This window comes from Catharus ustulatus, chromosome 5 (genome assembly GCF_009819885.2).
Source record: "Catharus ustulatus isolate bCatUst1 chromosome 5, bCatUst1.pri.v2, whole genome shotgun sequence".
In the NCBI taxonomy this organism is placed as follows: Eukaryota; Metazoa; Chordata; class Aves; order Passeriformes; family Turdidae; genus Catharus; species Catharus ustulatus.
The window spans coordinates 42,821,104-42,838,863 of NC_046225.1; the positions used below are offsets into that span (position 1 = coordinate 42,821,104).

The 17,760-nt window shown below is 36.5% G+C and overlaps 1 protein-coding gene across 25 annotated transcripts in view; it reads right to left on the bottom strand.

Annotated features, from left to right (window-relative positions):
• Positions 1–17,760, bottom strand: part of SORBS2 (sorbin and SH3 domain containing 2) — a 154,553-nt gene that overhangs the window by 22,492 nt on the left and 114,301 nt on the right. For 14 of the 25 annotated variants that reach the window (XM_042779295.1, XM_042779298.1, XM_042779301.1 and 11 more), the window contains 4 exons: positions 9,357–9,409; positions 8,504–8,691; positions 4,719–6,278; positions 2,010–2,101 (listed from right to left, as the gene is read on the bottom strand). In XM_042779295.1, coding sequence (XP_042635229.1) covers positions 2,010–2,101; positions 4,719–6,278; positions 8,504–8,691; positions 9,357–9,409 — 1,893 coding nt within the window. The remainder of the gene's footprint in view (positions 1–2,009; positions 2,102–4,718; positions 6,279–8,503; positions 8,692–9,356; positions 9,410–17,760) is intronic. The other 11 variants (XM_042779296.1, XM_042779300.1, XM_033060953.2 and 8 more) reach the window with 3 other exon arrangements.

Sequence of the window (17,760 nt, forward strand, 5' to 3'; positions counted from 1 at the left end):
CTGGAAATGGTTGGAATATTTTTAATTTCTATAATTACATTTATAGTTTTAAGAAAGCACAGGACTGGAGGTGATCTGAGTCATCAGTGCAGCTCTCTTGCTATCATATTACAACATTTCTTTCATACATTTATCAAGTTCTGCCACCAAGTACATGTAAGCTCAATACTGTTTCAAAAAAAAACCTCTGTAAAGCAGCCCTAATGCTTCTCACATTGGTTGACACACTTTCACTGTTTTCAAAGCTGTAATGAAAATACAAACTGTGATATGACCTAACAGCCTCACTCATGGACTGTCTGCATGTGACAAGTATCCAGCACCAGGTACTTCAGAGGAAGTGATAGGCAGAACAACACGAGGGCTTTTGTTAAAGTGATTTATTCTTTCTCACAAGTACTTGCACAGATAAGATCGCCCCATTCTAAAAATGCCTCTCTAGGATGTACTAGTGGCTAGAATGAGCTGATTATGCTATTTCTGAGAGATACTACTTGTCATGATGTAAAGGTGCACATCTTTTCCTGACAGGAATAAAAAGGGACACTTGTAAATTTTGCATTTTACCTTTATTCCAGGCCAGGTGTTCTTGACTTGGTTCTCTCCCTTTTTGTCATTTTAAGACTAGCAAATCTAGCACACCTACAGAATTGTCTTCACTACAATAACAAGTCCCTGAAGTTATTACAGGGATCCTGTCAACTTGCACTTTGCAATACTAATACAGTTTTCCATTACAGATCTCCTTCAAATAAGATAGCCTAAATTTAAAAGCATTTTTCAGTTTCTTGCTGTTACTAAAAAGTCTTTTAGGCAGGAGGGGATATTCATATCAACATATGATTCATATCAACTGCAGCTAAGCCCTATGCAGTCTTTCCTGATTTTGGTCCAGCTGCTATTGTAACTAGTAAGTAAGCAAGTAACAGAAAAAGTGGATATTAAAAGAACAGGGGAGCTGTTTAAATACAAAATACTTTGAAATGTACAAAACATACTGGAAATAGAGATGCCTTTCCACTTTCATATTTTTAAACCTTTTAAAGTGATTTTAAAAATGGCTTGTAATTTATGTATTTTACATATTTTCAAATTAAAAGATGACTTTCCATGTCACAGGATTCTTTAAAAAAAACCACACAATATGGCTCCTGGAACGTTTTTAGCCTGTATTTTGTAATGAGAAGTATTTTTTTAATAAATCAGACTTTTAAACAAATTGCAGCAATATAAACACGTCAGTGGGGTATAAATGAATTTGAATTCAGTTCTACCATACCACCATTTATCAAGGTATATAGACCAGAGTAAAATCTTATATATTAGCAATTGAAATATACTAATCTTTTATGTTGTTTGGAGAGCATTTATAGTTCTAGATCTATAAGCATTCTTAAGATACAGAATAATATACTTTATTTTTCAATATGTACTTTCTAGTGATGCTTTGTGATACTTTAAAGGTGGTATGCCTGCTTCCATTTCCTCTTCCAAAGCATTGCTACAGGCATTCAGTATCTAATTACAATCACTAGCTGTTAGAGATGTTAGAGACTGCTCTTAGGACAACTGATTTTGTCTAATTCACTAACAGCAGTGGTTTTCTTTCCAAACAAAAATAACAGTGAAATATAGATGTTTTGTATCCATTTTGAAACTACCAAGGCAGTTTCTTTGTGTAATACTTTGGGTTTTTAAAGAGCCTTTCCCCAGTCACATTTGTTATTTTTCTCTGTTCCAAAAAAAACTAATCAGCTTTGACAGAGCTGATCAGTAACTTGTGAATTTATGCCCATATCTATTTAATAATAAACAGAAGAATACAATATCTTACAAAGCTTGATATTGTTTTAATTTCTTGAAGTACCAATCTCCTTAATGAAAAAGGAAGATACTGTTTCTTTGGTCTGCATTATTGTAGTGTCTTAAAACCAAAACAAATCTTGTCTCAAATTTGTTACAAATTTTCCATATGGAGATCGTTGTGTTATTTATTGTCGTTTCACTACCTCTTTGTCTGTAGTTCCTCTTCTCTCCCTTGGAGTACATTGTCCCACATCAGTGAAAGCAGAAGAATAGCTTCCAGGAGACTCCTGGTCTACTGAAAACAGAAATTATGTGAAACTACAAGAAACAAAATCATTCAAATCTGTGATGCTGCTTGCTTTCGTTTAGGGGGGTGAAAAGATACTGAACTCTATTATTTTACATTTAATAGAAAGAAAAGCATGATACCACCATTAAGAGCACCTTTAAAGGAAAAAAACCAAACAACTAACTGTAAGCAAAGGCTAAGGCTGGCCTCTCATCCAGAGCAGAATAAACTATACGACAGAGGATTGAGAGAGCGTATTTGTGCCTCACTGTGAAAAGGGATGTTCCCCTACTGGGCCAAGTGGAAGACATGACAGCAGTACTTGGACTTTTTTGACATTTTTTTTGGAGTGCCAACAATGGAAACACATAATTACATGCACAACACATGATTCATGCACGCTTCAATGAGAAAATGTGAAGAAACAGTGTTTCCTCCTAAGTGATCTAAGGTGCATATCTACTTTACCAGGGGCACATATTAGGCAGCACAAGGGAATTTAAAGGGATGTTATTTCATAAAAACAACTCTGTTTTAAGAAATGGGATACAAGTAATATTACTCACCAATCTATGTGGCAGACTTTTCTAAAGCACAGTTTACCAATGTTTATTTCAGGATGGTGAATATTTTCTCATGTTTTAATAAGGATAAAATAAAAGTCTTATACACACTATAGCTCTGCAAGTTGCCAATGTGAAATGAAAATAGAACTATTTAATGAACTGCCTCTTAACTTCTGAGAAGTTCTGTCTTAGTCTCCTACTACCACAGTGGTACTTTCTATTGGAAATGTGATTTATGCTTGTCTTCATTCCCACAATCTGCTGTTACTAAGCTCATACATGTCTGAAGAAATACAAGTGGAACAAAGAAAAGAACTAAAATCATTTCATCCATTCTAATTAGTTGTTGGCTAAGCCACAAAAACTTGAGGCTATTGATAAATACAGTGGAAGTAAAGAGATAATTCTATTACTTATGCCATTAGTTGTAAGCATGTTATTCCCAGTAAGTATAACATAGCCCCAGTTCTGGACAACTTTTTTGATATGGCACGTGTTCCTGAATGAGGATCTACACCTACTGCACAAACCTAAAGATAAAATGACTCCAAACAAACACATCCCTCTCTGTCTCTGTCTCTGTCTCTGTCTCTGTCTCTGTCTCTGTCTCTGTCTCTGTCTCTGTCTCTGTCTCTGTCTCTCTGTCTCTCTGTCTCTGTCTCTGTCTTTTTTTTTTTTTTTTTAAATTTCTGCAGCTCCTTTTGCAGTCAATATTGGTAGTTTTCAGTTGTCTGCTATGACCTTCAGGTCTCCAACAAAACATGAAATTTGATTGAAAGTAGAGCTCAGCCATGACTGGTGCTGATGGAAACTAATGGAATATTCTGCTTTACTCATTCTCCATGCTACTTTAGGGATATTAATGTTGACAGAGTGTATTGCTTTCCTCATGCCAGGCTCCTTCATAGCTGCAAAACCTATTAGAAATTCACATTTACTTTACAACATGGATTTCCTTACCTTCACAGACTGGAAAATTCTCATTTGGTAACTATAATATGTGACCAGCACATTTTTCAACAACTTCAGTCTCATCATGTAGTTCATGTAGAACTGCCAGGTTTAATCATGCTCAGGCCTCAAGTATGACTAATTCAATTCTGAACTGTTTTATAGCTGTTTTTTTTACCAAATGTTCTATTTTAAATAGGTCTATTACAACTAGTTAAAAAAAGATGTAATAACTTCAATTCTGATTTGTCTTGAAATACGTATTTATTATTGTGCTGCTTGCAAAAGTTACACAAAAATATGTGAGAGTAAGGAAAAAGTGAGCCTGATAAAATATTACATAATTTCTATATTAAAGACATTCTCTCTTATATCCATTTGGGATTTCAACAATATCTTTCAAGTAATTTTTTTTCTTTTTTTGAATAAAGTAAAAGAAAAAAGAAACAAAAGGAAGCAGAGTAACAAACAACTCAAAGCAGTAACTTTAAAAACAGATTGGGGTCATGCTTACCCTGACAATTTCATTTAAGTTTTGATTATTGAAAATTCCCCTCCAAGAAGACAGGACATTTCTCAAAACTTCATAGACATTTTGAAATTCTATTAAACGAATTAGTTTTGCTGCCACAGAAATTGGAAATTGTATTGTTTGAAGAGTGGAAATGGAAATTTCCTAAAATGACCTTAACATCTATTCACAAAAAGTAAAACAAAGCAGTGGATTAATAAGAAAACAATCGACTTTCTATGCTACTGGAAGAATTAACAGCATTTTAATCACTTACTTGTAACAAAATATAGTAAAACGCATTTTAGATTCAGATTATTTTTTTAATTCACTGCTTAATAACATCATTATAATTTATAGAACTAATTTAGTTTCAATTATTTGAAATGCACTGCTACTTCAGTTGTCCTGATTACTGTATTTTGTGAATAGATAGAAAATTCATCTATCCTCAACACCTACGTGAAAATGACGTCTTTTTTGTGGGATGAAAGCTTCCTACAGATGACACAAAGTGGAATGAGAAAGGGTGGGAAACACAGGGAGTAAGGTTGGATAAGTCAATCAAAAGGATAGAGGAAGAAAGTTAATCCACCTTGGAAACACAGTGCACTATCATTGTTGTTAGTTGCATCCATGTCTGGAAAAGAGGCACTAAGAGGTAATCTTCCACAATCATTCTGGTACAGTGGACAATGGATAGCACCATCTTGAGGCAGTGGATGAAAAGGCTGATGCGTGGGACTCTTTTTCAGAGCTTTAAGAGATGAATTCCTTTCTGGAATGTCTGGAAGCAGCTCAGTAATAAGTCTGTGTAATATACTGTTGTCGGGCAAGCTTCCCCGCCTTTTTTCAGCTTTAATTTGGTCACAGATGTCTTTAAGTGCAGAATCTAGTGCTTCAAATACAGATGACTTGCATTTTTTCTTTTCAGTTTGTTTTTTAGGAGCTGCACTTTTTTTCCTCCGGAAAGGCACTGGACTGACGAGGAATGCTATCTTAGACAGGCCAGATTCTGCTTCCTGTCTCCTTGGATCCTCAGTGGTTTCTTGCTTAGCCCTTTCATGTTTTAGCATGGTGGTGAAGCGGGTGTAGGATGCTGGGCATCTCCCCTTGCAGGAGCTGATGAGATGCCTGTGGTGGTGGTGATGGTGGTGGTGGTGATGGCCTGACCCATAAAAGCTTTCAGATGAAGTGAAGGAAAAGTGATCAAAGTCACTTTCACTACAAAAGGATGAACCCTCTATCTGGATAAAGTCACTGAGATCAGAAACCACTCCATCTTGATCGCTGTCTGAAAAATCTATATGTGATCGTTGTGGCTCATCACTGGTCACTTCAATATGAATTGGCACCAGGGCTTTAGACTTGTAGCTCCGTTGTACCTGAGAGGGATGTCTGACTGGAGTTTCTTCTTCCAGCAGGGATTCGATAGAAAATCGCCTCTTTGGACACAAGCCATTTTTAGGAGGCTCTAATGTAACAGTTGACAACATGTCATCACCAAGGTTCGGCATTGATTTTGACTTCTGAATCAACTTCTCAAATTCAGATATTCTGGTTGGTACCATGTCTCTGGGCACCTCCTCAGTAGAAGACTCTCTCCAGCCTTGAAGAATACCTTTGTGCTGTTCTTTTTCATATTGCATTATTCTGGACTTGACAGAACAAATCACCTCAGAATTCATCAAGTCCTTGCGATTGATGCGGTGCATCTTTTTGTACATCTTCAGGAAACCTGGAGCATCGTGTGCAGATCTGTGACGAACTCTTGACCTACCACTACCACGGCCCTCAATATATGGGGAGTTCCAGTTCATTGAGCAAATTTCTTTGGAGTCCTCCTCACACAACAGAGAGCCCATGCTCTCAGCCTTGGCCTGTGCATTGGAGTAGCTATCATGATCATCTGTTAACAGGTCATCACAGCTACGGGATTTCCTCTTTGGAGAGGCAGCTTCCTCTGTGCTGCTCCAGACTTCTGCATTTTGGCGAGTCATTTGCCAGCCATTCTTGTAGCTGGTTGCCCTTCTTGAATCATTTGGAACAGCTAAATGTTGTCTGTAAGTGCTACAGTAATCTAATTCATTTGAGGTGTTGTGGTTGTGCACTGAGTAACTTAAAAGGGATGGATATACTTTGCTAATATCCCCACCTTTATAATCCATAGAGCAGCATGGTAAAAAAGAGACATTGCCAGAAATTAAAAGATTCAGAAAGTTGGAATTAGCATCAATAAGTATTAGAAAGGCTAGAAAAGAGATAGCAATTAGTGCATCTATCAACTTAGGTCAGTACATAGTTTGTTACAGCCTAGGACAGCAGAGCTAATAAGTTATTTTCCAGCTGCAAAAATGCACTCACAATAATTTGAACAACAAGAATTCCTTATTAATTATGGAGATGTTATCTCCCCCACAACACCTGCCATTAAAGCAACATAAGAAACCAGGCATTAATTGGGGATTAAGTAGGATTTTTAAGCAGGTCAACAGACAATAGAAGCTGCAAAGGATTTAAAGATGAAGCTACACAACAAATCTAGACCTCAGGGTAATACTGACTTTTCCAGTTGAGGATTCTGAAAAAGTAGTTTAGGATTTTTAGCCTGTATAATGCTCAGAGTTCACAGCATCCACATATTCTAAGATAGTTAAAATAAAGATAACTCTTTGTATCAGATCAAATAGGATATTTCTCCAAGTCATTCACAGGTAGCCTGCTCCTTCTCTGTGTGATAGCACTGAAGGGAGCGGTTTTGTACAGCTTATGCAGGGCAGAACAAGGCAGCTCAGGAAGTGTTATACAAGTGTAAAGGAAAGTGTATCAGTTCACTGAGCCTAACCACAGTGTAGAAGTAAAAATGACCCTTAGATAGACTTCCATAACAAAGGCCTGAGTTTTCAAGCTTTAAGACATACTTTTTTACGTGCATGGTGGATCTAGAAGACACTATGAGACAAATTTGGAATGGTGGTCTTTCATAATTGTACTGAACTTTCAAAAATTGTCTCAAGTGGCAACATTCAGTTCAGGAAGGATACTTCAAACAGCTCAGGCTGCTTTGTAAAAAAAATTGAATCTAGATCTGAAACTGAAACACTTGAGTTCAAAATTCATGCTGATCAAACAGTTTATAATGTGTTCCTTCTTTAACAAATCAGCTAATTTCAAGAAAAGATAACATTCTACAGGGCTCCTAATGCTGGGAGAGAACAGCATCGCCTTCTGAAAGCTAATTGGCTGTGGAAGACACTCTTAATGGAAGGATTTTCAAACACAGGAAGTGCTGAAGTCATGCTTAGTGTTTATTATTGGTGGTGGAGTCAACGGCACATACAGGCAAGTGGAATTTATCAGCTTTTTACTGCCTAGCCTGGTAAACCAAATGCATGAATTAATTCACTTTTAAAATTTCTGCTATAACACTTCAATGTTTTAAATGTTTAAAATACATTTGCTTTTCAACCACCTCACTCTCAATGTTCCTCACTGCTTTTCTTTGACGCATTCTGTTGCAGTCTGGATATTATGTTCTTTTCACTGAGAATTTACTTTTACTGAGGCTAACTGATTAGTATAGCTACATAATAGAGCAATTAAGAGAATAATAATAATAATAATTTGAACAGGAGACGTATGTAGTATTATTCTATATATTACTTCTATTTTATGTTTACTGGAAGTTTTTTGTCTTTCTAGAAAAACCCATCCAAACCTCCAAACCCAAATAAACATCTGACTCGCTGATCTCTTTCCTGGAGAGATGTGGAAAAGAGTAATAGGATGGGGAACTGCTTGCCAAAAATAAGCTAATTAGATTGCATCCTCAGAATACTTCCAAAGATTTAGAAAATAAAACATCAGACTATGGATGTTTCTTGATTAAATTAGGTCCTGATAACTATAGATATTTGCTTGATTACATTAAGTCCTGATAACTGACAATGTCTAAGACATCAGCTGTGGATTTAAAAGGTCTACTATCCTGGAAACACATCTTTAATATTACAAGTTATTTGTCTCAATTTACTTTCTCAATATAATAAAACTAGTTTTAAAATCACAATAATCTAGTAAGAGAGTAGTAGAGTTAATAAAAATGCTTGGGTTTATATATTGACATAGAATTCATAGTCTTCCTTTAGTCAATTCTTTTTTGTTAGAACAAGCAGTGGAAAATCCTTGTTACAAATCCAGCTTTTCACCTTAAAATGACACTCATAAGAATAAACAAGTTAGCCTTCCATGAAAGGCCCAAGGCTGTTGTTTCACATCCTCCCCTGGCGCAGCGCACCGAGCAACAGGAGGCAGCTGCTACCAATGTGTAGTACACACATCATCAGTAGTTTTCTGCTAACTAATATGGTTTCCTCTTACCTTTTGCTCTTGATGGAGATGAAGGAGATGAGCTGGTTAAAGGCTTCCTAAGGGTGGTACATGGGCCCTGTGTGTCTGTGCGGGCCAGGCTGGGTCTGTTGGCGTTCTGATCGCTGTGTGCCCTCTGATGACTTACAGCAGGTTCTGACTTCCTGCGCTTTCTGTAGTCACTCGCAGTACTTGCAGAACTACAGAAAAAAGCAGCATCAGCAGCAGTCTGATTCTGAGATCAGAAATCAGGAATTTAAGATGTAAGGTCATTATTATATTGTTGGTTTATAGATTAAAAAATGCCAAAATAAATACAGGAAAAACATATAAAGGGAAGAAGCACTGGTCTCACATATCTTACAGCCTATTTCCCAATGAAAAGATGAATTTGTTCTTAACCTGATTGCTTTGAAGTTTTACACAACATTACTATGCCATTTTCTTTGAAATAAATGCATAATGTTCTTTTAGACTATTTTTTGGAACTAGAATTTTAGTGCAAAGATAGGAAAAAAGACAGAGAATGGTCAAGGCATCATGCTTAGGAAAACAGCGCTGAATATGCTCCAGGCAGTAGGGGTAAAGAATAAATCACTGCTGTTGAGAGAGAAGCTCAGGGATATTAGTGGAAAGACCCAGAACAGATTATGGTTTATTTGAATGCAAATACTAAATCCTTGTAAAACTAAAATAAAATCTACACATCAGTATCAAAGTGAACACTTTCTCCAAGCATCTAATTTGCCAGTAGCTCATAAAGTGAATGTTAAAATCTGACTCTACACAAAATCTGCTGATTTCAAAGAAGACCCTCAGGCTGGATAATCTGTGTCTGCTGAAGCAATAGATAGGTGTTTCTTACCTGGAGGGCCTGTCCAGGCCTCTGTCTGTTGAATAGTGATGATATAAGGAAGCCTGTGAAAACAAACATGGATTGTTATGTTTGTATTTGAAAAAAGAGTGACAATTTTTGTCTTTCGTGTTTGATGACTCTTTGTTACTCTGTGGTAAATCCTATAACAACAGCCTATGATGATTAACATTCTGGACACTCTGTCACAGACATAGCAAGATTTCATGAGAATAAATTACACAGTTTTTAAAAAGCATCACTAGATTTCATTTCCTATTTTATCTCAGTAATATTTTTTCCTTTAAAGCACTGCTAAATAATGATCCCAAATCATGTGTTTCTATATATTTTTCAGAACCAGACACAGAACAGCTGAAACAAAACTTTACCAAACATAAAAATCTGGAAATTATTCCTTCATGTACATTTAAGGTCTGCAAAGCTTCTCCTCATCCCTCAGTTACTCACCAAAATCCCACAATCAATAATAGACAGAAACTTTTGTCAATCCCATGATGTTTATGGTCAGCAACTGGCCTTATATACCTTATAATCCTGGTAAGAACAGTTCTTATCACAGAAAATTAGTCTTTGCTTTTGGGGTTACAGATGTAGCTACTGCATGAACACTGGCAGATGGAACTTCCATAATTGTATTATTATTAATACAAAGTCAACCTTAAATGACTACTGATTTTAAATCAAAAATTTCAAGCCTTCAGTCAGAATTAAGTAGTACTACAATTCGGTAACCAGGTATGAGTCTAGAATGAACTGGATGGTTCCTGGGGTACTTCTTCATGGGTACAAAGCAGACAGGTTCAAGAATTAAACTTCTTTCAAGTTCCTGGCATGCCATTTTAGCATGCCAGTGGACTAGAAATACAACTATCATGCAGATTTCTAAGGTGCCGGAAATACTTTTTCCTTTTATAGAGAGCCTTCTTTGCTTTTTCTCTGCATGGAAAAATCTTTGTCCTGAAGGACGGCCAAAGTAATGGTACACATGGCCTGTAGAAATCCTTACTTTTGTTAGATTCCAACCCCCCTCACCGCCCAGTGATTTCATTTGCAAGTTCATGAACAGAACTTCACCCAGATTTGTTAACTGACACTTAGGTACACCTCCAGAAGTCACCAGTAGTCTTGGAATATTGGGGAACAGATTTTGTAGGACTGTGGGACAGGGAGAGCCACACAAACGTGCCACAATATGAAACAGAATATCATCTAAAACTTAAGCTAAGATAATTCCAAGTGCTCACATAGTTCATATTTTCAAATTTTTCTTTACACTTCTGAAGGCTTAAAATTACTTTGTGATGATTGTCCCATCACTGTCCAAATTAAATGATTTTAAGGTACATATCCAATACTATGAGGTCTGTCTGCAATAACATCGTAGAAGCCAGACACAGTGTTGCTCACACCAACAGTCAATATAACCACAGTAAACAAAGGCCTCAGGTCTGTGTGCTTCCCCACACTACCCTTAAAACACACATTCAGCCTGTCCTGGAAAACATCAGTGTCATTTCAAATCTGGCCACAACCATCTTCCTTCTCTTGACCAGTCACTGCCACGGCCTGGAACCAGCCAGGAAGGAAACTGGGGGCCACAGGTGACCTTTCAGAACTGTTGCACGAGGTGGCACAAACACTGCAGATAATTTTTCATTGTGGATTCTTTTGTGCACTAGTGACCACTGAGCACCTGTGAGGTGACAGTGGCCAAATGGCCCTGAGGCAGTGATTGCTTCCCACCACCTGTAGCTCCACAGCTATACAGACCAGGATGTCACTCCCAAGGGCAGAGCAGATCCTCACTGTCTCCAGTGAAAGGCTATGGGTAAATCACGCAATGGAAATCACATCAGAGGGAACCTCCTTATCCATGGCATTCCCCAGGCCATGCACAGGGTGTCAGTGATCAGATTAAGAAGCCTAGAAGTGTGTGTGCCAAAATTGACTACTGGGTTACTATTTTTCAACCTTTAAGATTCTCTTATCATCTTGAATGTAACTTGCCCTTTTATTCTTTATTTGATGCTGGTTTTGAAGTTTTTTTTATATGACAGATCCTGTATGTTGCCCATTCTACAACACTAATTTTTACTACAGGCATATGTTATTGTTTATAGAATGTGTGGAGTTTATACCTTTTCTCCACAGATAGAGCTTCATTGATGTGACATACAGAGGAAAGGTGAATGTAAATACTGTGTGTGGTTGCTTTTTATTGCTTGTTTTACTGTTAGTAGCTGTCCTGTCAGCTCTTGGACCTACTTTTAGATGGCCCAACTGAACACATCTCTTCCATCTCCAAAGATAATTAGCCATCTTCCACAATATTCAACACTGCTCTATATGAATAAAGGCCACTTGGAATAAAACCCAAAAAGCTGGAGATGACAACTCCAAACTACCAAATACAGTCTTTTTTGAATACTTTGATTTGGTTTTACTAAAAAAATGAGATATATATTTAAAATTAAGCCTGTATTTTAGCTTTTTTTCATGCATCAAGGTTTTAATGCTGACTAAAAATGGAGCTAGGGAAAGTAGGTAAAAGTAAAAGGTAAATAACAAAGAGGCTTGTTTGCATGATAGTTATAATACTTTATCAAGTTATTTTGAATAGGCTCCCTCTCCAGACAAATATTAAGTTGCTGTAGTTTTTGAACATTATTTATCATATTTAAAGATCATTAAAATTTCAAAATTAAAGAAGGACTTTTTGAAAATTAATCAAAGAGAAAACCAGTGTTACTGAACAGCCATTTTACCAAGACCTACTGAACATGGGAATATTTCAAAGTCCTGACAGGGCTTTTAAATTGTCTTCCTTGATATTTTGAAAACCAACAGGAATTAGAAAAGGCCTAGAAGCTTTTTCTATCTGGGCCCAAATTTCACAACTGTGAGGTTTTTTTTAGAAATATAGAGAGCTCAAAACCAAACCAGAGTAAATTGCAAACAATTAACAATTTAAGACCACAAACTGAGTTTAACTTTTTGAGAAACTACGGAAGATGAGAGTGAATCACAAATATGAATGAAGTAAAGCCACCATATAAAGGAAAGTTGTCAGTAGAGGATTCACTGACTTTTGCCCTAACACTGTAAAAATGGGGAGGAAGTGGAAAAGGAATGAAAGCCTGAATCTCTCCCACTCAGAGTAGGGCAATGTCAGCCCACTACCTGATCTTGATGAATTTTATTTGGAGTACTGACAGCAACTGTCAATCCTGAGTTATAAATTGCAACAGTACTATTAATTGCTGTTTTACCTGATGAGTAACATTTGTCATAAATAATAAATTGGAGAAATGACAGCTTAGCCACAAAGGCTTTCACTTGACACATAGAATCTGCTGTCAGATATTTTAATAAAAAATATACCGGGCTGATGGATTAATTGTGCAATGCACTTGCCCAACTCTGAAAAGTGGGAATTTGTCAAAGAGTTAGAGATGTATGGAGTGTTGTGTAATTCTGGGTGTTAATCTCTGAGAAGTTTTGGGGATAAGGACTCACAGTTCCTAGGATAATAAGATCAACATCCAAATGCACTAGTGATCTGGAAAGATATGAAGACAAAGATACAATGATTGTGAATTAGAAATGTCTCATAGCTATCAGAAGGAAACCGCTAAATTGTAACAAACTTAAGGTGAGCATTCCAACCCTTCTTCCCAAGAGAATCATCTGAAAAAGAACCATTCATTTACCTCATTGGAAACACCAGAAGAACTGTCTTGAACATAGTCCAAAAGCTTTTTAGGTGGCTGCATCATAAAAGCAGAAGTGTAGAGATGAAATGGAGGAGAATCAATGGCAGCAAGGAATGAAACATGTGGAAAAGGTGACACAGTTAGAAATTAAGTGTTGACAGCGTCAGATACAAAGAGTGACACACATGGGTAGAATGGAAGGATAAATGTGTTATTTTTAAAATATCTTAATAAAATGTTAGTAACTTTTGGTGATAAAATTTACAACTGGAATGGCTGAATTAATAACAGCAGTTTTTAATACTGAGAGAGAAAAGTGTAAAGCACCACAGTTATGCTCTCTTGGAGAAATTTCCATGTATTTTATCTTAAAAGTTATTGTTATCAGTAAAATATTGTTGAGATATGGTTCATCGGTTCATCAGAAGAATTTACCTGTACTATTTCTGTCCACCTAGAGGGAGGAATGACAATATGACTTGAATGGCAGGATAATGGACATAAAATGTCATCCATGACAATGTGATAACATTATAGACCACTGCACAGGAAAATTAACCCAGATATATTTACCTTTTCTTAAAAAAAAATTTCCAAGGGTATTCAATATGTAATTTTATAAAATGCTGTGATTAAAACATTAAGGTTTTAAAAGAGTATATATAATTTGCTTTCTCTTCTGCTCTCCCTGAAGTAGCAGGGAGTTCTGATTTTGGCTTATGGCTAGCTACAAAAAAGTACTAAGGTGCCTGGTTCCAAGGTATTCTCCAAGGCCCTGTGTCAAGTGCTCAGGCTCCTCATGTAGCCTGCATGTCACTAATTAAAATTTTGATATGCCTCCAGAGAACTGTTGGCTGACAGGGAAAGAAGAGAATGGGGATATTTTAAATCCTGGTACTCTCAAGCTCATGTCTACTTCGAATTTCCTGCCTGCAGCCTGTGGCTTCTGCTTTTATACTCAAAAAATCTTGGGGAGGACCCTGGGGAGCGATGAGAATACTTAAAAAGACTAAGAGAATGCTTGGTTTTACTTTCCTCCTTTTTTCTAAGGAGATTTTAACATATTTTAATTTTCCACCTGTCTGCATATTCAACTATCCTCTTAGACACTCTTCTGGGATGAAGACATTTGATATCCTTTTTCCTAAAGATGTTAGAGTGTGCAGGAAAGAATTTGAACTCTCTGGAGCCAGAGAGGGAGTGTGCAAATGCAAGAGCAGGTGTATCTCCAACCTAGCTATTAAGGAATTGTGCAGGGAGGAAGTGAAACCTAGCTCTGTCTTGCCGCAAGGACAATGTTACTGTTTTACCATTGTAAAAAATAGAGAACCAACCTCAGATGCTTAGATACAATTAAGTCTATGACATTTGCAAAAGAACTACAAGTGCTTAAGAAATCAAAGGTAAAAATTGAGATATTTCTGATTTTTAGGTTTGAGACAGATGGAACTGTTCAGGTTTATAGTTTTAAATGTAAGTGCTTGCAGCAGGTCTAAACCAGCAGCTATTTGCCAGAGCACTCGTTTTGGGTAATGGCTATTTGTGAAAATTGGAGCAGAACTGAAGTCTGTCCATTCAAACAGGTGTCCAGATTGAAAACAGAGTAAACCCATATCTCTGTGTTCAGGTACAAAATACATATTCTGCATGTGTGCATATAAGAGATGAAAAAAAGGAAAAAAAACCCTCAGTATTTTCTGCTATAAGAAATTTGTTTGTGGCTTCATACCTTTAAATTTAGATATAGTCCTTTAAGTAATATATATGATCTGTAACTTAGCATCCTTAATGCAAACTGTCATGATTTTTCTGTCATAGAAGATTGTTCAAAAATAATCCAGCCAAATGCAAAAATTTTAGGGAAACTAGCAAACATCCCTGTTTATAATGGAATTTTTCTTGTTATTAAATACTTGCACACTACTATATGTCTAATACATACTCCTTATAAAGCTATTACTACAACTACTCTAGCAAGTAAAGAGTCTATTTGAAAAAAAATGCTTATATTAATGGGACTTTACTGCCCTTCCTCAAAAAACCTACATTTTAATTGTAGTGGCATATACTTGCTGAATTTGGTAATTTAAATTCCTCATTCTGAAAATATTTTTTCCTAAAGTGTAAATACCAATATTCTGTCCTCACTTACCGGACGTCCAAACTCCAGCTCTGAAAAGAATTTATACCAGGGTTCGTTTTCTAAATCTATGTCATCTGGGTTTATGCGATCAGTCTGGAGCAGTTGTGAAGGAAAAGGGAAGGAAAAGGCACACACTGAGCAAAGTGGTAGAAATGCTATGTCACTTTAACAAACACACAGACATAAAACAAATACAGGGAAAGAAATGGAATAAAATCAAAGAATGAAGATGGTATTTAAGATAGAGAATATTTGTGTACAAGAGCTGTCATTCACTGGTAGCTTTAATACTTTTTGTTGATGTTCTTCTGAAGACTGGAAGATGTTAAACATTTTAAAATTATACTTTTAAAGCTAAGAGGGCTCTTTGACCTTTTCTTTAACATTCCTGCATTAGTTAATTACATACATTTAATGCTGCTAAAGATTCCTTGTTAGGAAGATGGTTTAAATGTTTGTCTTCTCCAGCATAGGCAAGAAATTTCTCTTCTGATCAGCAATAAAGACACAACTTTATCTGTATTGCTTTCAGTCATTTCTTGTCTTCTCACAAAGCATGTTAATTCTGAATCTTGATGTTTTGAAGCAAGCACTGAGCAGAGATAAGGAATATGCATCATGCAAGCATCAATATAGTAAAAAAAGCCACTTCAGCATATAAAAAGGACCTGGTATATTTTAAATTCTATGGTCAAAACAGAGGGAAAAAAATAATTATGCATCCCATAATATTCGTTTCAGCAATACTGTGAAATGCTTTATCTCACATAGCCTTGCTGACATAATGAAGCATTTTTTGGACAGTGAAATACATTGTTTTCATCTGAAAATTCTCACAGCCGAGGGATGAAGTAGCACTTGAAGATAGTATTAAGAAAATTCTTCAGTGAACAGAAGAATAATTGACAGATTTATTCAAGCAGCATGAAAACATGACAGTGCAAAACAGGACAGCTCCCAATAGGATATCTAATCAACTGTAAACTTGACTGCAATAGCTTAATTTTCTTTGTAGCATCTGATGTAGGTTCTCATGCAGCACAGAATTACAGCAAACTGTTGGCTTAAAGATGTCTGAAACAGAGAAATCTTCTCTTGTTAAACACATTTCTGAATTTAAAATTTGCTTCTCCATAACTGTAATTATCAGAACGTAGACACTAATTATGGTGTGCCCTAGAAAGATCTCTGCAATCATCAAAGAAGACACGGTCCTGCATAAATAATGACACTGGTGATAAAGTACATAACGCTTTTTCCTCTGGAGTCAAACTGTCACCAGTAACCTGGTGCAATCATATACAGCAAGAGATAGCATTGTGCTCTTGACCATTTCAAATAATTAAACACCTCAAAGCACTTTTCTTGCTGCTTTTGATGTTACTCGGACAGCCTGCCAACTCTGCTCTATTGAAAGGCGAACAACCCTTCAGAACTACCTTGGTGCTCACATATCTATGAGCTGTTCATGCAATATCTGGACTCCAGCTGTTGTTTTATACACTGCTCTTTACAATGCCCTTTCAAGTAAGGGAAGTAGTATTCCTGTGAATGCAGAGGGAAGAGAATGTCATGGATGAAAAACTTTCTATGCTCCACAGAAAGGTTTGGAAGAGAAGATCCTTTGGAGTTTTGCCCTTACATTTCCACCATCCACAGCTGGATCTCAGCAGTACTAATGACAAGCTCTTGAAACCAGTTATAGACACCCAAGTCTTTCATAGAAAGAAACACTACTGAAATTAGCTTCATGACCTGACTACTAAAAATGTATGAATTTAATAGAGACTATGACTAATTTAAGAAAAAAAATCACAAGATTCTCTTCTACAGAGATATGAAGGCATGAGGGCAAAAAACTGACAGATGCAAAATGCAGAAGATAGCTGTATACCGACTTGGTTCTCCTTACAGAGAATGCTTGCCGTATTTAGAGATTTCTTTGCTTACCTTAAAAAAAACCCCAGAATTTGCATCTGGATAATCTGAGAAGACATTACTTAACAATTCTTCTCCACACTTTCTCCAAACTAAGTTACACTATGTTGAAATATTGCATGTTTTCACCTTTATATTCTACCAAAAAATTAATTTTCACAGAAATGTTGGTATCAACAAATAGGTGTATTTTCATAAGATAAATAAATAAATAAAATGTATATTGGGTCAGAATTGTGGAGCTTTTGGGCCTAGAAGTCCTGGTCTACTGACATTACCCTGTGAGTCTCAAGGTGCCCTGAAGAGCAGCATCCTCACACCTACGCAGTGATGGAACCATGTCCCTCCTTGCAGGGAGGCAGAACACACTGACAGATCAACTGGGCTCCCCCAAGCCAGCCAAGGAGACAAAAATGAGAATGGGACTGCCTCCCTTTTCAGCTTCCAATACTCTTGCAATTAGCTGCAATCATAAAAACCCTCATGTTTCTGCTGGTAAAGAAAAAGATAGAAATAATGTATTTTATCTAGCTTCTAAGTTTTAATTTCTTCTCCTGCAGCAGGTGCAAATAAAATTATTCTATTACAAAGTATGTAA